The 24,220-nt window shown below is 41.0% G+C and overlaps 1 protein-coding gene across 2 annotated transcripts in view; it reads left to right on the top strand.

The window, feature by feature from the left end:
• The window catches only part of TBX15 (T-box transcription factor 15), a 97,770-nt gene that overhangs the window by 27,012 nt on the left and 46,538 nt on the right, over nucleotides 1–24,220 (top strand). Inside the window, exon 3 of one of the 2 annotated variants that reach the window (XM_074816799.1) lies at nucleotides 20,774–20,783. The exons of the other annotated variant lie outside the window; for it this stretch is intronic. Within the exon in view, the coding sequence (XP_074672900.1) occupies nucleotides 20,774–20,783 (10 nt within the window). The remainder of the gene's footprint in view (nucleotides 1–20,773; nucleotides 20,784–24,220) is intronic. 2 annotated transcript variants of the gene reach the window in all.

The following is a 24,220-nucleotide window of genomic DNA, read 5'->3' as shown; positions in this document are numbered from 1 at the left end:
AGAGTTATTCCTTCTTAATGAAATAATCTGAGATGCCTGTAGCTTTATGGTATCCTTCTGTGGAGTAAGGAATGATCTTTGGTCCTAACAACATTCTTGGTTACTTTGATGAAAATCCAGAGAGACCTGCTTACCTTCTAATCATGATAAGTAACAGCAGTTTAGATATATGGAGTTTAAGGACCAAAGAGATCATCACATTGTCTCATTACCTTTCCATCTATCACAGACTGCAGCATCTTACTTGGTCACCTTTTTGGCTAAAGAGTATCTTCTAGAAAAGCATGTAGGCTTCATCTAAAAGGTTCAGAAGCTGGGGAATTCAGCAGTGCCTGTAGCAGGAGATATCACCCCACTGCTAAGAACATGTGTCTTCTTTCCCTCAGAAAAGGGCTTCACCTTCTTGCATCAATTCTTGTCATTCCTTCCTCCAGGAAATTAAAGAATTCTCTTAGATTGCATGTTTTATACTGTAAGCATATTCCTTCATTGTAATAAACTCACCCTGTCTTCCTTCGGTATATAAAGCAGGCAGAGCTCCTTGCATCTTTCTCTGTAACACATTTTTCTCCAGACCAGAAGTAATTTTGCTGTTTCTTTTCTCTGTCCTATTGAGCTTTCAAACATCCTTTAGAAAACGTGTGCACAGGACTGTATACAGTATTCTAGTAGTAGTACTACTACTTTAAAAAACTAGATTAAAACTACCCCAAATCCCACTTAATACTCCCCAGTTTAAGCACAGTTACTTGCTTTTGTTCCAGAGCATTAGCCTGGGAGTTCATATGGTGTTGCTTGTCACTATGACCCCCCACTCCTCTTCTGACACACCACCATTCAAAACACAGTCCTCAGTTTGTAGGTTTGGCTCCCATTCTTCGTTCCTAAATATACAACTTTGCATTTGCTTGCTTTAGCATGCCCTGTTTAACAAGATTTATGTTCCATAGAATTATGTGATATAGTTTTATTTATATCTTTATTCTTCTGTTATTTTATGAATGGGATCCCTTCCCGGCTTTCACAGTCTTCTTGCCCAGAAGGAATATCAGGCTCTTCAGCAGAGCTCCTCTGCTCATCCCATTCACTTCATACTGACACTATTCTAGTCTTTCAGCGTTCCTCTGCATTTCCAAGATACGTTTAAGACCATCACAGCAGGCCAAAGATCTCTTCAGCCAAGTCTTTTAGAATTGTTGTGCACAAGCGGTCTTGGCCTGCCAAGTTGAATATGCTTACTCCTAGGGGACTGATCTGAATTTATGTAGCATCCTCCTCTGTTACTAATAAATATAAGTGTTCTTCATCATTCTTACATGGTGCTCTCTTATTTCTGAGTCCCAGGCATGAGTAATTGTTATTTTGTATTTATATTAATGTATCTGAGTGCATTGATCTTATTAATTCAGCATTCTTAATTTTATAGGCTACAAGCTAATATTCATTACTGGTTTCCAATGAAGAATGTTATGCCTGATGCATTTAACACTTACTAATGCAGACTTCCTTGCTGGTTTTGGCTAATTTATCCTTGACTCATTCAGATCATTTAAAGCTTTAGCTCAAATTGCCTCCTTTGCCCATTGCTTCCTTCATGCTATGGGTTTCTATGGACCCCTACTTTTTTCCTCCAAAATTGTATTGCGACATTGAAAGGAGTCACTTCTAAAGACAAATACCCATGCACATTTAATCAACTTTTCACAGGCTTGTGAACACAATTTGACCCTTAAACTGTTAACCACAAAAAGTGTTAATCTTCTGCCCTCTCCCTCAAGCAAACTATTTTTATGAAAGTGATTATCTCAATGGAAGCACACACACCTGCTATCAGGAAGCCTTGGTGCATGCTAATAGTTTGCTGTAATACTAGAATTGCAGCTGCTTTTGGACTGGGGGCTCTCAGTCCTGCTGCCATTTATGTGGACACAGGGCTTCCATTCTTTGGTCCTGCGCCCTGGGGTTGGTGACTACCAAGTCACCCCTGTTGTATGGTAGGGTGTTACCTCCATCTTCAAGCTCTGGAGGAGATCCTGGTGTTTGCTCAGTTCAGAGAATAATACTATAGGCTTGAATTCTTCCTAAGCCTGCTCTTCCCACCCGCAGTTGGGAATCAGAGTACCGCTATAATTGCACACATTTAAACACTTACGGGAGGGAACTGTTTTTCTTCAGGTCAGTGTTAGAAGAAAATGACAGGGCAATGGAAGAAATAGGGGAAACATTCAGTTACAGCTGACAACCACCTGGGGGATGCATGCTAATTTCTGCTCAGTCCCCCCTCAAAAAAATTGGGGAACAGAAATTATTTCTGACATTCAAGGCTTCGGAGGCTGAGAGACTGAAAAATTGCAACTACTCAGTGTAGAGAGAAAAGATAAAATACCAACAAATGAATAGGAGAATGAAGGTAAATATTTTGTTCTAGTAATACAAAACCAGGGAGACAGATTTAAGAACAAAATGCCTGGTGCATGCAGCAGGGATCATAACTGAACTGAGGGTTCCAGATAAGTCTGCAGTAAAAACCACAAAATATGCATAAAACACAGAATATAGTCTTTTTCCACATGAAACGGTTCAAAATGTTGGCACGTGACTGTGTGAAATATCATATTATATAAATACGTAAATAGGTGGCACCATGGTCTCTATTGTAATCCTAGAGAGCTGTTCTGAAATATACTGTGCTCGCTCTTTGCTCAGGCACGATTTTTTTTACTTTTCAAAACTGGACTAAAAATGGTTCAGCTGTTTGTAGAGACAAGGTGACGATCCAGTGAGCAGTTTATGCATCCTAAACCAGAAATCTCCCCCCCTTTCCCACAGGCCTGTAGGTTGGAACAAGAACTAGACATTTTACAGAGGGATATTTCCATTCCACTCGGATTTGGTACAAATTACCTCTGGCTCATGTTCATTTAAGGTTTCTCTGGGCTTGTCCCATGAGCACGCTCCTTTGGTGGGCAGACCCCAGCCATGTAACTCCTTTACCTTGCTACGGGAAGGAGCTTGGGAAGATGCAGCAGTGGCAGGGATATCTACTGCTGTTTCTCCATTTTCCATGGAGAAAGCAAGAACTAGAGAAGGGGAAAATGGGTGGTACCAGAGCTTCTCTTGCATTCTTTGGTTTGAACTGGATGTATGTCAGTGCATATGAATATACATACATTTTCATTTACACAGAACACTGAAATACAGAGAAACAAGTGGATTTTTCTGAGATTGTTTCCTTTACTTCATTAAAAATCAAACATTTCCCAATTTTCTTCCATGTAAAACATATCCCCAAGCCCCGCATTGTCTTTAGAAACAAGTATATGTTCTGCTCAAGTTCACTCATTTCACTTAAGAAAGCAACATGCGCTAAACCTGATCCAAAATGTAGGTTTTTCACAACACACACCAACATTACCTCATAAATCATGAAGGGCAGCACAACCAAGACCTTTTCCCATCTCCCTTAGCTGTTAGAGGTACTTACAGTGTAAGTGACTGAAAATCCTTATTTTACCAACAAAAACGTAAGGGTTCCTGAGGCTGCCAGAGTGACTAACAGTGGGCAATGAATGAGGCAGAGGACAGCAAGAGAAGATTGAAATTTTGCACAGGCAAACATACATCTGCCACCTCCAAAGCATTCAGAACGTGAATATTATCCCAATTCTTTCTGTACACACCACTGGTATATAGACGACTTGGTATGGTGGGATTATGTTCACAACACGGTCGTAAGAGATGGTGAAAATAAAGGAAAAACGATTAAAAGGTAAATCTGGAAAGAAGTCAGACATCCAAATGACAGGAGTGTGGGATAGCAGGAGCAAAAAGCTAGACGTGGATTTATAGTGATGTGCAGCTGGACTGCTCTGATGCCTTCCCTGCAGAAAACCAGCAGGCACAGTGCATTCCCAAGTGGACTATAGGTATGTGGGAGGGAGCGCAGAAGCGGTAGCCTAGCTTATATATCTGAACCATCAGAACAATTAATGCTTCTGTATGAAAAACTCTCTCTGCTGTTGCTTTTCCAACTATCCTCATGACTTGGGCAGTGAGCAGGTTGCAGATGAAATGAGCTGTTTTGGCAGCTTACCACTTGCAGTCTTCTTGTTGGACCTGTCTTCCTACTGCCTCCATCCTATGCATTTAGCTTGTGTGGCAAAGGGCCTTCTGATCTGCTGTTGGAAGCAGTCAAAATCACCACCACAGATGACAGGGTTTAAGGACTCTTTTAAATAGTCATGGTTTAAGCAGTGTATTTAGTAGTTTCTCTTCATTAACACAGTTGCTAGGTACTCAAATAGTTATTTAGGAGGTCCTGAAACCTTTTGAACTTTAATGGTAATACTGAAAGTACATTAACTAAGGACTTTGCTACAGAGGGATATGCTGGAAAGTTAATATGAATTAATTTTTAATGTGTTAGTTAGTTTACATGGAAATCCTGGGCAGCATTCTCTAGAGATGATGTAAGTTAAATCAGATCAGGTTCATTTTAATTTTTGGTAGGGATTTCCACTTAAGTGGCTTAATGGAGTTTAGCAAATCCACTTGGAATTACCAGCTACATTGGTTTAGTATAGTTTTCCTGAATGTCTCTATAGATAGTCCCTTGAAGAAGAATTCCTGTAAGGGTGGTCAGTTTTAAAGCAGCATGAATATTTTTCCCAGTGTTTTTGAGACTGATTTGAAAAATAAGGAGCTGACTTAAGGAAAAGTGAAGAAACCTACTCTTTACCTAGCTTGGACAGTTCCTTGTAAGGTTTAGTGTTGTCTTGCTCAGTAACATTGCTTAAATAATTCTTTCTAATAGAACCTTTCTGAAACCAAAGGAGGAGTTTTTCAAATACAGATTACATCCAGGCAAGCTTCTGGTGATCAAAGAGGGGCTAATATATGCAAGAAGGAAACCTTCTCTTACTGTATGAGGCTGGAGAAAGGAGGCTAAATGAGATGTTCTGCAGAGAGCCCTCCTTTGGAAATGCAGTTTGCTGTCCTGATCACTGCAATTAACATGTACAGAAGTTTTCATGATTAAAAAAAAAGTGATGATGGAAAGTGGTATGAAAAATAATATCATAAAAATAATGGAAAACAGGGCATTGGGAAGGTTGGAGAGCAAAACTACTCCTGCATAAGGGAAGCATCAGGAAGGCATAATTCAGGTCACATTGACTATGTAAGAGTGAATTACAGAGCAAAACCAAACCCGAACTGGAAAGGTTTTCTGTGCTAACTATACCAGTGGTTGCTGATGGCTCTAAATTGGAAGTCAGTTTTAGCTAATATGTTGCTAATTTTTTCCTCCTCTGTTAAAATGTTTTTCATTTTCTGGTGCACTGAAAATATCTCTGAATAGGACCTTACAAATATATGAACTTTTACCACAACCCATGCAGGCAGTGGTACGAAGAATGCTGGAGAAAATTGCTTTTGGCTTGAGGGACACAGAAGACAATGAGAAGCTTCTTTAAAAAAAACCCCAATCTAGTTTGCATTTTGTTGTGGAGTGGACCACAGGACCTGGTTATGGGAATCATCCCACAAAGAAACCAGGCCAGCATGTCTCACTATCAATTTGCACTATGCAGTGGAAGAAGCACCAATATTTTCTGCTATTGGTGGGGAACAAAAAGTGTAAGCGAACAAATTATCACATACTGCTCTGCAAGAGGAGGACAGCTTCACTGCTTCAGTTTTCCAAGGCGAAGTAAAAGGCTGGAATCCTTCTGTCCTCTGGAAGAGAAAAACTTCAACTTGCTTGCTATGTTAGAGCTGGAGAAAATGGTGTGTTGCTGGAAAAAATAGAAAACTAGCAGTTTATAGCCAGGCTGCACAGTCTATTGCTCATATAGATTTTCAGAACAGAAAATTTTTTTGTCAGCATTCACAGAATAACTATTATTGGCCTTTAATAAGGAGAAAAAGCTATTTGGAATAACTACTGTACAGAAACTAAATGTGCAGAGGCTTAAATCCAGACTTCAGCACCTGGCTTGAGCAGTTGGGCCAAGTAGTGGGCAGGGAAGTGGGGTGGGAGGAGCGGAGGGAAGGAGACCCTGGGGACTGCTTTGAACCTTCTCCACAGAATCCGCACAGTGTCTTTTGTACCAAACAGCAGCTAAGCAGGCCCTGCTGCCAGCAGCCTCTCTGTTTATCCTCCTTGCAACCTTTGTCTGCTTTTCTGCCAGACCTCACGCAGCCCCGGGTCGTGCATGTCTCTGTTTGGGCTCCTTTGAACTGAGCAAGTGCAGTGATGATACTGGGTGGGGATTTTTGCCCCTGAGTCAAGAAGCGCGACATTTACAATTCACCAAGTCCTTTTGCAATTTTTTTTTCTTCTTTTTTTTTTTTTTTTTCCCCTGAAAACTCTTGTGGCATTGTTTCTTTTTGCTGCTTTTCTGCTTCGGTTCGATCTTCCCATTTGGTAACGTACCTCAAGCACTTTTTTGTCAGCCTGGCTAACAGTTGCTTTCTGTGTCTTCTGTATGGTACAGGATTTCCTCAATACTTTGTGTCTTCTGCTGGTTTTCATCCAGAAGTTCTCCAGCATTTTATGGAAGGTGAACTCCCCACCTTGCACACACTAGCCTTCATGCATAGTCCTGAGGCTTCTCTTTGGAGGCTGAAAATTGAAAAATGAGGGCAAAAAACCTCCTTAGAAACAACTTCCTCAATCAATAAATCAAGGCACACATTTTTCAAAACTGCCTGTGGGTTTTTTTGGAGGAAAAACCTGAATCGCTGTGTGTGTGTATTTGGTTTGTATGGTGTTTTATAGATTTCTCAGTGTTTGCCTTAAAAAACCTGTTTTAATTGAATGCAATTGCAAAAATCATATAGGCAGAACACTGGTTAGACATTAAATCCTACTGTATGTCTGAACTGCCTTTGCGTGCAGTTGGATGAATGGTGATTACAAACAATTGTACAGCCAGCACACTGTGCAATGCTGAGAATTCAGACCACAGGGTTCACTTCTGAAATTCTCCTACTTCCCAGTTTTGGTAAGAGAAAAGAAAAGAAAAAAGAAAAAAGAAAAAAGAAAAAAGAAAAAAGAAAAAAGAAAAAAGAAAAAAGAAAAAAGAAAAAAGAAAAAAGAAAAAAGAAAAAAGAAAAAAAGAAAAAAAAAGGGTGAAGCTGTTGTTATGAATTGAACTGCTTGTGTTGCATATCTAAACTACGCCATGCTTCTGCCCTGGAGTCTGTAAGTGCAGCTTCTAATGACATTGTTCCAGCTGCAGGAATCTGCTCAGCGAAAGAGGAGGAGGAGAAGGAGGATGGCTGCTGGCCATTTTTGTTTTCTAACGTGCATGGGTTGAAGAAAGAAGAATCCCTTGTGGGATTTGATTTAGATGATTTTGGCAGCTGTAAATTACTCACAGCATGCTGCAGAGTTTGCGCTACGAGATATTTTCAGTGCCGTCAAAAATCTCATGCTAAAAAAAAAAAAAAAAACCCTCACTAAACTCGAACAAAAATAAGGCAGCAGGACAGAAGATCGCTGCAGATGACTTTCAGCTGGCTCATGCCTGCCTGCTCTACAGGAGGAGTTTTAAGGAGCTGGATTTACCACTTAGGGAATCCTGAAGAAACGACAGTGAATGAGACTGAAACATCGGGTTTCACTCTTAATGGCAAAGAAAGTGCTTTTCTTTGGACTTTGCATTACATTAAGCTACACTTACAAAGAATACTGTCTGTTTGTCTTAAGGTTATGCTGCAGCACAGGTTTTTAGAGGAATTGGGGAGTAATGAGTTAGTACTTTCTAAAACATTGTTTACTTCTGTGGTTATGTCCTGAAGGCCATTTGAGAGTGATTCTTAGTCAGAGGGCAGAGCCACTGCTTATAAATTGTACCTCCACAAATAAGCAAACAAACAAACAAAAACCTGTGCTAAAATTAAAAATATTTTATAATCTTAGGTGTACTGTGGGCAAATACCCCGGTTTTGTGGAGGGCTGCTCTTAGAGTAATTTTTGCTTAAAAAAAAAAAAAAAAGGGTGTATTTTTAGAACTTCCTATTTCTTCTGCTGCAATAGAGCCAGAGTAGTAAGAGAAGTGAGATGGCTTTTCATCAGGAAAGGTGTTGCTGTGATTGCAAGAATAAAATCTATTTCATTGGAGGGAAACCTCTTGGAAGGATCTCAGCTTGGCTGTCAAATCCCAGGCCAGCTTACAAGGTTGGGCCCTCCCTCTCCAAACACCCCCCCCCCCCGCCGCCCCCCCCCCCCCCAAACCAAGAGAAACAATAACAAACAAAAAAAACCCTCCCTAAAATTGCTTTGCTTGTACATTGGGAAATGGAATGGGTTTAACCTAGGAATGATTGAAGAGTGGGGAACACAGGTATCTCTGCTGATCCTTTAGTTTTTCAGACCAGTCGTGGTCTCTCAGGACGTTTTACACCGTAACAGACCTGCAGCCGTACAGCCTTCTGCACCAAATGGAGACGGCAGCAGGGCAGGGCACCTGCAAAATCAAGTGTTACGGTGGAAAAGGAACAAGAGCTGCTCACCTGTCCTTCCATTGGCTGGATCATTCCAACATCTGTTTTTACTCCACAGCTTTGCCCGGTATTTTTCTCTTTTCTGTATCACTGTACATAGTACAGAGGAAAATATTTCAGTAGGTGGGAATATGCAAGACGTTTCAGAAAATTATGCGGACTTTTTAATATTTATATTTTTACAAATGTCAGTACAAAAAGGGTTGTAATAATCAAAATGAAACGGGGAATTAGACATAGTTTCAATTATGAAACAAAAATAATATCTCTTTGATACACTTCTACTTTCACAAAATGTCTTTTTCTGAAGAAAAGCTATTTCATCAGTGTGTTTTGACCAGCTTCAGCCAAAGTTTCATTTTACCATCACTTTCTCAGATGGACTAGAACAACAAAGACTCAAGAAAATGCTGGTATGTTGTATTACTAAATCAGTGTTCATGAATGTCCAGCCTCCTTGCTGCCTTCCTTCCCTCAGTGGATCCTTTGCTGCAGGTACAAATGCACACATACCCCCACACTCAGCCCTGTGACTGGGCAGTGGTCAGCCAGCCAGCTTTTGGTCTTGTTTGATGACATGAACTGCTTGACTCCTGCAGAGTTCTTCTCCAGGTTGAACAAAAAGCCAAAGAAGAAAACACATGTCAGGTATTCATCCCACATTTTCCCCTCAGGGCCAGGGTAGGACTTCCAAAGTTAGTTTGGTACTGTGGGTATGGTGGCTATGCAGGGTGAGCAGGGTCATCACGGTTCATAGTTACAAGCTTCAGCACGGTGCTGAGGGTGCACAGGTATAAAGATAATTTTTGGCTTCCTGGATGTTTCAGTCACAATCCCTGTTTTACAAATGCTCCTAAATATTTCTGCTACTGACAGTCCCTGTATGATGCAAAAGGAAGGCATGTGTGGAGGGGTCATGGTTGCCCTGGAGCCTTGTAAGACGCTGTGGTTATAGGTTTCTCCTCAAGAGACTGATATTAAGAGAACCATGGGACCCAGCCAAGCCTTCTGCTGGCAGTCCCTCAACCTCCTTTGATCAAGAGATATTGGTGGTTGAGGAAACAGGGGACAAACAATGTGGACTGCAGTAAATTCTGTTGTTAATGTTCCTTTTGTGTCTTGACCTTCCCTCTCCCTACTACCAGGGGAATTTTGAAGGCTGTGCAAAATGTTTACTCCTGTTCATCTGTTGGATTAACAGCTGCAAAAGCTGGGGCAGCTAAACAGTTTTAATCCCTGGGTTCCTGTGAGTGCTTTCTGATATTGGAGGCTTCTGTTGGTGGAGAAGAGAGAGGTCATACCTCAGTTTGGGGACAAATGATATGACAGTGGTTTCCTGCTGTCATCTGTTGTCTTGCACTTTACCTTTGCATCTTTTTCAAATAAACCCATAATCACCTCTACCTGAGTGTCCACAGGACGGTAAGGAAAGTTCTGGCTTTGGTTGTCTGAGTAGGTCCATTCCAAGGTCTTCTGCAAGAGCTTTCTAATTTGAGATAGAGATGTAGAAATGTTTTCTTCAGTATATTACACTGGAGAGCTCATTCTCCTTTGGTTTGTGGTCTGGGTTATAGCTGTGTAGAAAGAGAGCACAATGGAGAATAATTAGAAATCTCTAGTATCATTGTAAAGGAGGAAAAATGCCATTAAAATAGATAATGTAGCTGTTGTGATGGAGAACTAGAATTCCTTTGTACTGAGTTAAAGGCACACAAAGAAATACAGCGGTAGATTAAGATTCAATATTAGATGAGTTTTATAGATTTCCTCCATAATCCAGGATATGTGGCTTTGTGCCCACCTGAATGTCTGTTTCATGCAATGTGGGCCTCTCACAGAAGTATAGAAATTATACCCAGGGAGCATTGGGAAGGTGTTCAAACCATTTAGCATGTCAGAGTAATTTCTGAATTTCAGCTTGACTTGCATTTTTTATAGTCTTTTTTCTCTTTATGTTTTTCTTTCATGTTTTTGTGTCTTTCTAACATCCCTTTAATGTCTTGATGTCTCTTTTGTTTTATTTTTTGCTCTATGTTTTTTTAAAGCTGTGCTGTTATAGTTCTTTACTGTCTTTTCTTCTCCTAATCTCTTTTCCCACTGATCTCTTTAGCTTTTTCCCATTCTCCTTCTCCTGTGTTTTCTCCCCTTTCTTACTGCTGTGCAACCTGCAGTGTTTCCTCTGAAAACATCTGGACTCAGGATGGTCTTAAAGAGTTTTTGGGGAAATATGAGCCAACAGATCTTTTAGGGAATCCTACAGCTGAAGCTTTAATTTTAGCAAATAAAAAGTATTGTAGCCTTCCCTGTGGCAGGAGAGGTGGCTCCTGAGTGTTTGCATTGGCTTTCAAGACACATAGGAAATTCTTGAGAATGTTTTCAGTGATTCAATTTGTTGGTTAGTAAGTCTGCAGTCACCGAATTATTATTGCGTATGTGTGGGCAGATTTTCTTTTTGCTTTATTTTTTTCCTATTCCTTTATTTAATTACATCTTTGGCTTTTTGTTTTTACTTTTCTTTTCCCCTCCCTTCAATTATTTTTCTCCCCATAACACCACCACATCATCTATTTCCATCTACTATGTCCTTCCAGGTCCTTTCATCTTGCTTCTTCTACCCTTTTTCTCTTTGTATTCTTATTGTTCCTATCATATTTTGCTTGCTCCATTTAAAACTACTGAGAGCAGAGTGACCTATGCCTCTAAGGAACAGGTTTTTATGATATTAAAAATTAAAATTTGGAGTGTTCAGCTTAGGAGGTCTGAAGGTTACCTCTCCTGAGACAATAACTGAATTGGACCTAAAATTCACTTGTGTTTCTCCTGTAATGGTCCCTGCTGGATGCTCTGACTTCTTTGCTAAGTGTTCAGGTAGCATGCAGCCTTAGAGAACATCAGGAGCTGTCGCTTGCCATTGCCTATGGCAAGGAAATGGGAAAGAACGTGAAGGGATACTGGCTGGGAAAAGGGATTTGCTGCCCAGGGTCCTTCTCTCCACAGTGGCTTTCAGATCTCTTTTCCCTTGGAGCCTGGTTTCTTCCTTCCACACCCAGGAGAGCACTGTGCAGGGTGGGATGTCCTTTCTCAGTGAAATGTGTGGGTGTGAAAGCTATTGAACTGGTGCTAGCGTTAACACGGTGAAATTGTTTTAAGACTACATGGTGGATCTATCTACTCTAAAGCCAATAGTGGTGCTGTAAGCAATAACTTGAGGTGGTTTGTGCAAGTCATCAGGCACTGTCTGTGAGCCCAACTCTGCCTTCTGTGTGAGGGTTTCATTTTGTATGGGAAGGCATTCTGGCCAATAGTGAATGTTAATGGATTTACTGCTACTTTGAGGTAGCAACTGTGGATTAATCATAGCCCCTATGAGGGAATGGCTCAGATTTGAGCAATTCTGGTAAGTGTGATTCAGCTTGGACTTCCCCAGGATGCTTCTAGCACAACTGAGCACAGGCACAGGGGAATGTTCCTGGCAGGGGTTTCAGTGCATTGTATGTAAGTAGATGTGTGTGTCTTTGCTCTTATGAATGTGTAACCCTTGTGTAAACCCCTCTGACCAACCTTGGTCTAAAATAAGTAAGAAATTTCTTGAGATCATTGAAGAAGCTGGAATATAATAGTTTCTGTGAGACATTCTGCATAGAATTGCTTTAAATTGTTTGCAGAAATTAAAGCATTTATTGGGATATTGGGGTCTGTACTAAAGCAGTCTGTGCTACCACAGCGGTTTTTGCTTTCTGGTGGTTTGTGCTATCAAGGCAACCGTGCTGCCTTATAAAGTTTGAAAGCTCTGTTCATTCTTAGGCAGACTGTGCTGGCCTGTGTGACTGATTTGTATGAACGGTAATACGCTTTTTGCTCAAGAGCTGTATGTTTCTGGAAGATTCTTTTGAGTGCTTTGCAAACCTTTGAAATAAAAAGTGGTGGAGTATTTGCATAAATAAACGGGAGGAAATCACATGCAGTAAATCACCAGGAGTGCATAGACAGCCTAAGGATTGTGAAAGAAATAGCAAAAAGTGTGAAATAGCAATGATACTGTAAAGAGATATAATAAAATCAGAAAAAACAGTGGGTCAGGTGCTAAGCAGCCTGGAGGCTGCTTTGCTCCACTCCAGCAGCTCAATCTAGCAGTTAAACAAACATTTTATAGCTGGAGGTACACATACTCTAGTTCCTCTGAAGCTGAGTGCTGTGCCACTCTCACTGTGAGAGTGAAATAGTAGCACACAGTTCTTGCATCAGCAGTCTGCAGGACCCATTCAGTGGGTCAGTGTGTGGGAATGGGACAGAAGCAGTATTCACTGCATGTAGGTTTTCATGTTCGGAGTTCCTGCTCAGTTCCTTTCCAGTTCCCAAGCTCCTCTGCCCAGTCCTGTGTACAGTAAGAGTGGGGGAACCAGAAAGGGATGTTGAAGTCTGTGGAGCACCTCCTGACATAACTGAGGCAACTGGGAAGTTATTCTTATCTTTTAAATACATTGCCTCCTGCAAGCAAATATGGGTTTTCATGCGCTAGTGGAATGTCACAAGAAATTAGGCATTAATCATCTTTCCCCTGCATTAGGCAAAAAACGCAGGGGAAAAGTTTTCCAGGCCAGTCTCAGCTCTGACCCCTGGTGTCTGTGCATTACAGCTGGACTCCCGCACCCCGGTACTTAATTTGTTAATTAATGAGACAGCTGATGTCCTTCACTCACAATGGCTGGTGTGCATGTGTGTTTATGGAAATTATGATTAAACTAGACTGTAGGAGTTTAGTTACAGAGGCATTGTTATACCAGAGTGTTTCCCCATTAGATGACATTGATCGGGGGGTGATGGTGGTGAGCTCAGCTGTACTGTAGCTGTTTCCAGGTCTTTCATATGGGTCTGGTGGGGTCAAGTCCAAAGGAAGGGTTGGAGAGAGAAGGATGACTTGGCTGTGTAAACGTCTCCTCCCATGTGTGAAAGGTGTCATAGGAGAAGTCACAGAGACACTTGCTGAGGTCTGTAGCACTCTGGGAATAGCTGCTGGCACTAGGAGCCTTTCAATATCTTCTGTGGGTTTGGTAGGGCAACAGAAAAGGTTGGGCAGGTCCTTGAGAAGATTTTCATTTTTGTATGATGTACTAATAAAAGGAAAGAGAGTGGCGGGATGTGATACAGTGGAGAGGTCAGGTGACAAGATGGGAATTTTATCCTCACAATGGTGTTTTACACAAATGTAATTGTGGCAAGATTTTAGGTCTCAGAAAAAATAATTTTGCAGTGAACAACATGCCAGTACTGACAAATCTTATCAATACTGGTGCTGACAAATCTTATGGATTTATCATAAGGTTTTGCTTATGCTGCATCAGTTTCACAATGCAGAAACAGGTTACTGGCTGTACATGGTTTTTAAGAAATCAGGTCAAAGAGAGGACTTCTCAGAGCCTTGAGAGAAATGTGTTATGCAGGAAACCCAGAGGAAGCTCCAGCCCTCCAGGGTGTCACACCTCTAGGAATGGGTAATCTTTGGTAATGGCTCATCACAAATCTCACAGACAGAGTGGGCATCTGACAGAGTTGGAAATGAAGTGAGATATCTGTCCTAGTAAAGCTCAGTCTTATTCTTTTTTCATGCAATCTTCCAGAAGAAGCATTTCAGAGAAGACATTTCCTTTTGTTTAATTATCTTCTTGTCTAATAGCCATGTACTGTGTACCACTCTCTGCAAGCTGATGTACACATGTCTTTTCTTGATGCTTCTATCACTGTTACATGAAAAGCAACAGATTCTTTAGCTCAGGTATAGACCCGAGACTGTTTTTTACACCTAGAGGCTTCCTTTGAACTCTTGACTGGCAGTCTTAACAGGACTTTATTATGTTTGCTCATTTTGATGTTAAATACTAGGCCAGGGGTAGAAACCAAAAATTTGATGCCCACTGTTTTCTATTGGTAGATTTATGCTTCAGTCATTGCAAAATGTAGTATTGGCCTGTTCATGTAAAGAGTAGCAACATACTTCTTACCTATTACTTGATCTGTTTTACCCTAGGAGTTAGAATAAAGTAGCTGTAAGTATAATTTCTTCTTTAAGCCCTGCTACTCTCTCTGTTCTCCTGAGTACGTTTATGTGAAAAAAATTGTAACATTCCTACAGCAATTATTAGTAAACACGTGAATGTTGTGCTAGGTGTTTTGTTTGCATGTATGCAGTGTCCATTTAAGGTTAAAGAGGTGGCAAACAGAACCTGAAGATGATGCAGTCTGTTATGGAAGACCATTTGGGTAGGCTCTTAGAATCTCAGCTTTGGTTCAGTCGATTTCTTCCCACAAAGCTAGTCTCAGTTTTGAGAATGCAACATTAGCACCAGCAGGTCTTTAGGACATAACTAGTGGGTTATAGAGTCTTTCAGCACCAGATCAGAATCTGGATCAAGTGCAGCTCAGGGTGTATAACAGTTATCCCCAACTTCGTGGATACACAGTGGTCCCTCTTTAAGGATGAGTATGATGAATCTCAGTTCCTTCTCCTACTGCACAAACTGGCTTCCCAGTCTTGTCCTCTGCAGCAAAGATGCTCTCTTTCTGTGAGGTTTAGCATAATGATTGCCTGAGTCCCCAAACCCAGGACATTGTCATATAGGAGCTCCTCATATCAGGGTCAAAATTGCTCCGTGGCAGATGTGATGCTTACAGAAAGCTATTCACACTTGTCATTTTACAACATTTGAATCTCTGGCCTGGTAAACAGTGAATATTTTGTGGGGCAGGCTAGGTAAATTATGTCAGAGAAAAGCTTTGGAGGGTGACTTCTAAGGGTGAATTTTTAAGATGTTTTTCTCCCAGTCAGATGATGTTTTCCTGTGGTACCTCGTGGATAGGATTGGGACACTTACTGGGTGTCATGGCAGATGTGTGCTCTTGCTGAGGAGAAGGCTTGTGGTGGACCTCCAAACAAAGCTTTGAGTGGACTTGCTGAGTCTGTTGAGAAAGACTTTGAAAGACTTTGAAAGACTTTTGGGTTGATATAGCACTGAGGGATATGGTGTAGTTGAGAACGGTCAGTGTGAGGTTAATGGCTGGACTAGATGATGTTCAAGGTCTTTTCCAACCTAGGTGATTCGGTGATTCTGTGATTCTGTGAAATCTGAGTTGTGTGAGTTTCATAAAGGAGGGGGAGCCTTGCAAAACAATGACTAAACATGAATGGCAGGAGCAGCTGTCTTGTAGAACCCTCTGGTATATATTTTCATTTTTTCTATGTATAGCTGACAGCAGTTAGTGCTGTATAATGGGTTACGTGGAGGTTGACAAGGGAACAGCATGATGCCATGTTCAGAGGTGGAGTGCATCTGGCTGGTTGCAGGAGGTGTGTGCTGGTGCATGTGCCTGAGCTATGTGCAGGAGAGAACCGAGGCCTCTTCTGGGGTGAGGAAATGCTCTTTGTAACAACCTTTCCCAAAGGAGAGGATTGCTGTGGCTCAGGTTTCAATGGGGGGGACAGCATGTGCCTCCTGGATGTGCCATGCACGAGTCCCTCCAGGAAATGCTGCATGGCCACTTGCTGCTCGAAACACAAGGGACCCAAGAAGTACAAGTTTTGGGGTGTGAGGCTGGATGAGTGTGGTGGAGGTGGGTGGGACACCATAGGTTGCCCTAGCAATATCCTGCTTTGTGCTCCAAGGGCTTCTCCGCATGGGAGGTTCTTACTGAATTTTTTTGATTGCCAATCAGTGTAAGGTATCCTTCACTCAAGAAAAAAACAAAACCAGAATCATGCTTGCTATCTAAGTAACCCAAAAGTATTTACGACCTATAAGTTCATGTGGAGATGCCTTACTGGATTTAGAAACACCAGAGTTATTATACAAAGCATGTCTCATGGATGTGACCTTCTCTGTTCCTTCCACTCAGTAAACGGTGGAATCAGTTATTATCTAGCTGTGTGCTCTCTGCAAGAAAGGCACATTTTTTAAAGATACATAAAACGAAGTTAGCTGTCTTTCTGTAAAATACTTGATACAATGAGCTTGTGGGGGGTTTGCCCCTGTTGCAGAGAAAGTAATGGAGAGGCAGGGGATGTAATAGATGTAATGTTGGATTTGCTTTGCTGCCTTCTGGGGGAAACTTGTTGCTCCTATTTTCCAGTGAGGCCACCAAAGTGCATTAGTTTACCTTTCTGTAAATATCCTGACTTGTTTTAGCAACAAAAAGACACCTTGAGATTCAGCCACGGAAATAACCATTTAATTTCAGCCAGCCACTTCTATTTTTTTTTTTTTTCTCTGTATGCCTCAGTGGAACTTGCCTGCAACTGTACTGCGTTGTTAATGAGGAGTGTTGTGAGACATGCTGTCTGCTCAGGGCTGGGAGAAGAAAGACTCTACAAGTGGGTGAAAGGCTTTTTAGTACTGGTTTCTATACACCTAAATGCTGTAAGGTTTAAATAAAGAACAGACTCTCCAGTCAGGATTCTGAGTGCTTCATGCAACAAAGGGTGTCTTCTTGAACCATTTCTCTATTATGTTCATATTTTCCTCCGTCATGAAATGGAAATGGGCAAGCAACCTGCTGAGATGGGTTAAGAGGTCCCTGCTTATCTGGCACACACAGGAGGAAATAAGCTGATCTGCCTGAGCAGATCACACCTGCAGCCAGCTGTAGAAAGCAAGACTGTCTGACAAGAGCTGTGGAAAGGGGGAGAAAGAATTGGATGGCATTGAGGACGTTAGCCTGGCTCACTCTCATTCTTTCTGCTCGGGTCTTTTGTGAGAAGGTGTAGGGTACAGGGCTGTAATGCTTCCTGAACTGTCCTCTCTTTACAACATTTGGTGTCAAGAAGCCAATTCCAATAAGCTGTCCTAATCCCTAGCCCCTTCCTTCTCCTTTCTTACTCTGTACATTTGTTTAACTTCTGTTTCATCCTTCTTTTCTTCCTTTCCCTCCCTCTCCTTCTCTGCCTTCCATAACGCATCTCACTGAAGAACAGCCCAGCTGCTTCTCAGACCCTGCTGGGCTCCAGGCTGGAAGGGGTGGGTCACAGTTTCGCTTTGAAGCATCCCTGTGGGGCTCTGCAACTGTACTAGGAGAGGAAATTGCTGCCTCCTCCTGTAGCCACATGGTCAAGCTCAGCAGCATTAGAGACAAGCTTGGGCTGCTTTTCACATCAAATTTTACCACACAAGAAGAAGGTGACAGAAGTATGATTGAAGGGAAGGTGGAGAGAGGGGGAGGAAAGTACGTTGTTTTGAAACTATCTTTTTCTTTTCCCCCATGAGAACTGGTGGGTCTCTTATTAGTTTAGTGCTTCTTTCCAACCACCTCATGCTGCCGGATGGGAAGGCCTGAAGGGATCTTTTGAGCCACAGATGGCAGCATTTCAGCAATAAGGAGGGCATGGGGGGATGCACAAAAGCACCAGAGATAATAAATTGATGAAATAATATGTTTAGAGGCCCAATAAGGGATGTGCTAATTGGCTGCTTGTGCACTTATGCCCCGCTCATAATGAAACCCCAGTGACAGTTAAATCTCTGCTTTGCCTCTCTACACTTCTTGAGCTGACCAGTAAGAAAAGTCACACACTTTTTCATTAAGATCTTTCATGTGGAATATGCTAAGTGGTAACAAACCCTGGTAGGACTGGCAGATACTGGATTCTTGGTATGTTGGTATCCAAGAGTGTCTTTCCATCTCTGGGCTCTAGTGTGAATGATTTTGAATTTCCATTCTGTGTTTTCTGCAGTAGCACACAGTTATTTGTGATGGAAACCCCTAAGTGCAGGAGGGGTGTCTCAGTGTGCAAGCTCTAATGCTGGATGGCAAGGTGAGGTTGAACAGGGCATTTTAGGAGGCACAAGGACACTGCAAATTCAATGTGTTATCTGTATATCTGTTTATTAATGAAATGGTTAATGACTTTATCACTACATTTTCCCTTCAGTTTCATAGTCAACAGCACAGTGAGATACGTGGAACAAATCACATCATTCAGAGCTGATATTCTAAGACAGCCAGAACCCTGAGAAATTGCTGTTATATTAAAGTATATTCATTTAACTGTCAGGGATTTTTGCACACTTGAGATCTGGAAATTTAATTATTTTAAAGTCATATCCTGAAGGCTAAAGTTAATAGTGATGTAAATTCTTCTTGTTTTCTACTTCAAAAATATATGGAATATTTGCATTCCTACCTGTAGTTGAGATTGAAAATCTTGAGAATTTTGCAGCTTTCCTTTCCACATGAACATTTTGATCCTCATTTTCTAACTAGAACTTACTAAAGTGATTCGGTAGAACGTATCACTTTTCTTCTTCTCATCTGCAGTAAAATACAGCAAGCCATTCTTCCTACTGTCAAAAAACCTAACTTTTTTAGACATGGTTGGAAAAAAACCTCAATAAACTCGAAATATGCATATAATTTTCCAAGTGTAGTACATGCTTTTAAAGGTTTTAAAAGAATGGGTTATGAAATAGTTTAGTTCTGCATGGTTGAAAATGTGTGGGTATTCATACACACAGAAAATTACTAGCCCTGTTCTTGACATCCATAAAGGATGCTATCTGAGGTCACAGAAGCCAGTAGGTTTCTGAGGTCACCACTGATGGACTGACATTGCTGGTAGGGGAATCAGACAAACCTGAGACCTTTGCAACTTCAATGCTTCCAGACTGTGTACTTTCCATCATATTTTGCTGTAAGGTAGAGTTTGCTGAGAACATGACAGTGGGGCATCCCATTATTTCCTGTGTGTTGAACTGAAAGCCTGGCAGGCACAAGCATTCTAAATTAAAGTATCTTTCATAAAATGTCAAACACAAACTAGTTTTTGCCCACATTCTTCTTGGACATATCTTTTAGATTAGATGCAGATGAGAGAAACAAAAGAAAACAAACAGGAAATTTCCAACATCCAGAAGTGCTGAATTATGCAAGTATCAAATTTAGTGTTAAGCAGTGGGATGTTTTTAAGTTAACAGATATCTGGATATTATGATGTGATTCTTCATTTCCTTTTATCAGTTTTATTCTTGCATGACTTCAGAAAGTGGAAAAGTGGGCCTCATAGCAGGTAAGGGCATGTAGGCACACAAACAGGTAAGACTGAGAAATAGAGAGGTGCATTTCTGTATGCACATTATGTGTAACACCTGTGAAATGTTTATGTCAAGAGCCATTCATGCCCTGTTATTCAGAAGGGACTAAAAGTGTGCTTTAAGAGTAAGAGTAAGCGCTTGGTGGTATTTCTGTGTGTGACTGAATGCCATGTTAAGAGCACATACTTCTTTCGGTGAAGTGGAAAAGGTTATGCACCTCTTCAGTGGATGTATAGATGAAGTGTTTGTGAGTTTTGTAAAGATGAATGAAGTTCATGGAGTTATTACAGTTAGCTTGTGATCACCAGATGTTGGAATATGTGTGTGTATGCTTGCTGGTGCATCTGCTGTTTGGATAACAGGATATACACATGTGGGACAACTGTGCAGTGTAGGTGCTATTACACTCAGGACCATGGCTTCAGCTGGCGTAAATCAGAGTGGCTCAGTGAAAGGCACTGAAGTCCAGCAGTGTGTGCTTCCTGGAATCAGTACGTGTGACTGCCTGTAGGGCCTTTGACGTGTGGGATTGCGGTTGGCAGAGTGTGTCAGGATGTGACTTTGGGAGCTTTGCTGAAGACAGTTAGTAAAAGAAAAGAGAAAAAGCCAAGCCACAAATACACATCCAGGGAGCATGGATGTTAAGCGAAAAGGAAAGAATACAGACACTGAGACTGATCCTCCAGGCTAAGCCACCAGTTTTGCTGCTGTTTCTCAGTGAAAGTAGGTGGAAGCTGTGGGATTTTAGAAGACTGATCTTTTACATAATTCAGTTGATGGCAATGTCTGCATTAACAAGCTATGCAACCTGACAGAAGCGGCCTGCAGGGTGAAATAATGGTTGGTGTTCAAGATCTGATGTTCAGACTGTCCAGACTGTCTGACTTTTGAGTAGGGTTAATTTAATTTAATTGCTGCGCTGGAGCTGGGGAGGACCTGGAGTCTCTCTCAGCCGTGACCTCATTCCTGGTAGCACTGCTGCTCTATAGGGTAACAGTTTATACCTGCTGTTGTGCCACCTCTGAGCATGGGCATGAAGCTTGTGCTCCTCTGTTCCCCGTCCATTCCTCATCCTGCCTGTCTGCTGGATTGAGGAGGAACATGACTCAGTGTCTCCTTCCTCTGATGTACATGAAATGGGAGTCTCGAGCTACAGGGCTTCCTCGTGCCCTGGTTGCTAAACGCAGCCACACCCGGGCTCTCACTGAAGCATTGTCTTTGTATGCACTGCCCAGAATTGCACGAGGTTATTTTACCTGGTCAAATGACATAGTATGGAAGTCCGCTCATCTGTCCTTTCTCACACTTAGGTCTCTTTCAGCATTCCCTTCCCTGTCTTCTGTCAATTATAGCAGCTGTTGATGTGCTGCCTACATCAATCTTCCAGCTCATCTGGGCAGTGGTTTAATTATCAAGATGTTCTTAAACATCAGTGCCTGGTACCACTCCCTGGATGTGGAGTGAAGCATCAACTTTTGCGACTTTGAAAACTTTTACAGTTTCAACACTTTCTGTGAATAACCTCATCCTAAGCGTTGTTCACTTTTGCAAGTTGCCTGCTTATTTTAAAGTTGTTAAGATAATTGTTTCAAATTGATATGAGGTACATTCTTGGTTGTAGTTGAAGGGGAGATTCCATTTATGGCTTGGCATGTGTGTCTGATATTTCGGTTTTCAAATTAAATTGTTTTTATATGGCATGGTTGTTTTTCACAGTGTAGGCTGGATTGAAATTCCTAACACATCCTTTCCAAGTCCATGCACCATACTCTCATAATGCCACACTGTAACCTGTTCAGTCTCTTGTGGTTCTGTCCCCTGTGAACTCATACCAACTCCATCCCCTGTTTTATCACTTTTAAAAGTAATTTTTTATGTTCCTGGGTCAGTCTTGAAACACTAGAAGTTAAAAAAATCAGCACGATGTTCAGGTGTTTCTGGAGAATCTTCTGTCTCAAACCTGCATGGCTACATAGTCAGAGGCAGGAAAACTGGCTGGTTTGGATGCAAGTGAGTTGTATGTGAAGCAAATAAAAGTAAGAATATGTTTATCACTTGTGAAAAATGCCCCAGGCTCATTGTTTAGTAAAAACATCTGGTCACTCTGCAGAGGTGATCAAAACAGCAAACAGAACATTAGGTTGCAAGAAACTTCCCAGTGGAAAGTACCATTGAAAATACTATAATTTCTGCTATGTGAGCCAGTGGCAGATCACTGATTTAAATGCCAAATACACTTTTAAGCATTCAACCCTACACATATGTGTCTTTGTATGTGCATGGATATAATAAAAATAAAACAGATTCAGAGTGACCAGTTGAAATGTTCAGGAGAAGCTTTGTTACGAATAAAATCTGAAAGGATTTGGATTATAGTCAAGAAGTTTAGATAGGAGGTGATCAAAATTGTACTAGGGCAGATAGTCTTCCCAGTCTGGTGGTGTGGAGGTCTGAGGACAGCTTGGCTAAGGTAGGATGTGGATGAAAAAAATGTAGTTTAATGATTTGTTGAACTATTACAAACCCAAACATCAGTTCAACAGGACTAGTCTGATAACTACTGTTTTCCCAATAGAAAATTGTAGACTGTGAACAAACTGAACAATTTAAACTTGAAACTTCAGCTTAATGGAGAGCTGCATTTTTCTTGTAAAGCCATTTCCATGGAAATTTCCTAATGATTTCCTTTTGAAATGGTTTCATTTAGAAAGGAAATACAAGTAACACTTAGGTTGGTATTTATCTTATTATAACACTGCAGCAAATGAACACTCATACTAAAAAGGCAATGCATTTTAAAATGAAGAAGGACTCTTTCTCTTCTTGTGTGCACAGTTATACAGTGGAACTCACCGCCATGTGACAGCAGTGCCAAGAACTCAGTAGGACTCAGGAAAGGGTTGGACATTTCTTGTTATTAAGATGCCAGCTGGCTCCCTGATACTGCTGTCATGATAACCACTATGGTATAGGGAAACATATGTAATGTCTCTTTCCCTGTGGTTTGTAGGCCACCAAATATTTAAAATGTTAATCTTCATTTGCTTGAGCTGTGTTCATACATGCAAAAAAGATGGCAATATTTTCTGGACTTTGCAGTAATTTAAAATTTCTCAGCGATTTCACACTGGTCTCAGAGAGTATAGATACCTCTGCAGCATTAATCTTGTATCATGTTTTCTTTTTTTACAAATGATTTTTTTTCCTGGCTGGCAGAGAGTGGTCCAAGCCACAGAATCCAGAAACAGACTGTCCCAGAGCTTTTGCCCGCTCCCATCAGGGAAGGGCCTGCCGCAGAGCTGGGATCTAGTTTCAAACTCCTGCACAATTTGTGGTTATTTAGAGCCAACATTTTGGTTTAGGTTGGTCTCTAAATATTTGTTGTATGGTTTTATTTATAAGAATAATGACTCTATGTTTATGGGCTACAGCATATAATGCATCTAATGCCTGGTCTCTTATTTTTTTAGCTTTCCCTAACTTTCAAGTGCATTTCCACTCTTTAATTTTACACAAGGTCTTGGACATTGGCCAGACAAATTCTTTGTAGTCTGTACAGTTCAGGATCTTGGCCAGATTAAAGTTGTCATCAATTTCACCTCCCTCTTCTTTTAATAACATGCCACTTTCTCCCTAGTACTTCTCATGTTTTTGAAGGTTGCTGTTCTCTGTTCTTCTGCATTTTCTTGAATATTATGGTCTTTTATTTTGTCTCCTAATTTCACTTAATCTTACTTTTCTGCATGTTCTTTTTAAGCCCTTTACCATTTTAAGTATGAGCTTTTTGAATATTTGCTACTGAGCAGACTTTTTATGAGGCTCTGATGGAGATTCCTTGTCCTAAAGCAATGCTGACTGACAGCTGCAGAGAGCCTCCTCAGGAAATTTTAGGAATCTCTTTAGGTTTCTTCTATATCGAAATTTCAGATTGTGTTTTCAACAAAGTTAGTGTAAGATACTGAAGACCCAAGCTATTTTTTGCTTTCTGGAAGACAATAATACAACATCAAACATTTTGAGTCCAAATTTTGCTACTTCAGTGGGGTTTGTTCTCCTGAAATATGATTGCTAGGAGCCTCTGCTGGGGAAAGGTTATGCTTATAAAATGCTGTTAAGTAAACAGGTTACCTCAATCCAGAGATGAGAGAGTTTATAGAACAGGTTTTTGGTTGACATCCATTTGACGGGATATTTTCAGTTGTGATAAATAGTCTAAAGCACAGACTGATGAGTTGCAGACAGTTTTCCTGACACAATATGGTGGGATTTGGCATGAAGTCTACAAAGAAAGTCCTATGCTCTGCCATTACTCAGAACACTCTTGGTCACCTATCTTACACTTCTGTAATGAAAATTTATATTTGCCAAGGATGACTTCAGAGCCCAGCAGTCAGCATCTCCATTTTTAGCTGATGCAGCTCGAAAGTGGAGCTGGCCTCTTGAGCGTCTAGTTCTGGACTGTATGTTGTCAAAATGTGGAAGTTTTCTTTATCTCACCATTCTTAAAAAATACCATTGATTGTGAGATAAAAAAAATCACTTTAAAGTTTAACTGTGGCTGATATTCTTTATCCTGGCTGGAGCAAGAGTTAACTTTTGAGGGCAAACCCCCAGGGCTAAGTATACTAGTAAAC

This window comes from Strix aluco, chromosome 2 (genome assembly GCF_031877795.1).
Source record: "Strix aluco isolate bStrAlu1 chromosome 2, bStrAlu1.hap1, whole genome shotgun sequence".
NCBI lineage: Eukaryota > Metazoa > Chordata > Aves > Strigiformes > Strigidae > Strix > Strix aluco.
Note: the sequence above shows the minus strand (reverse complement) of the source record. Positions and strands in the feature narration are given on the sequence as shown.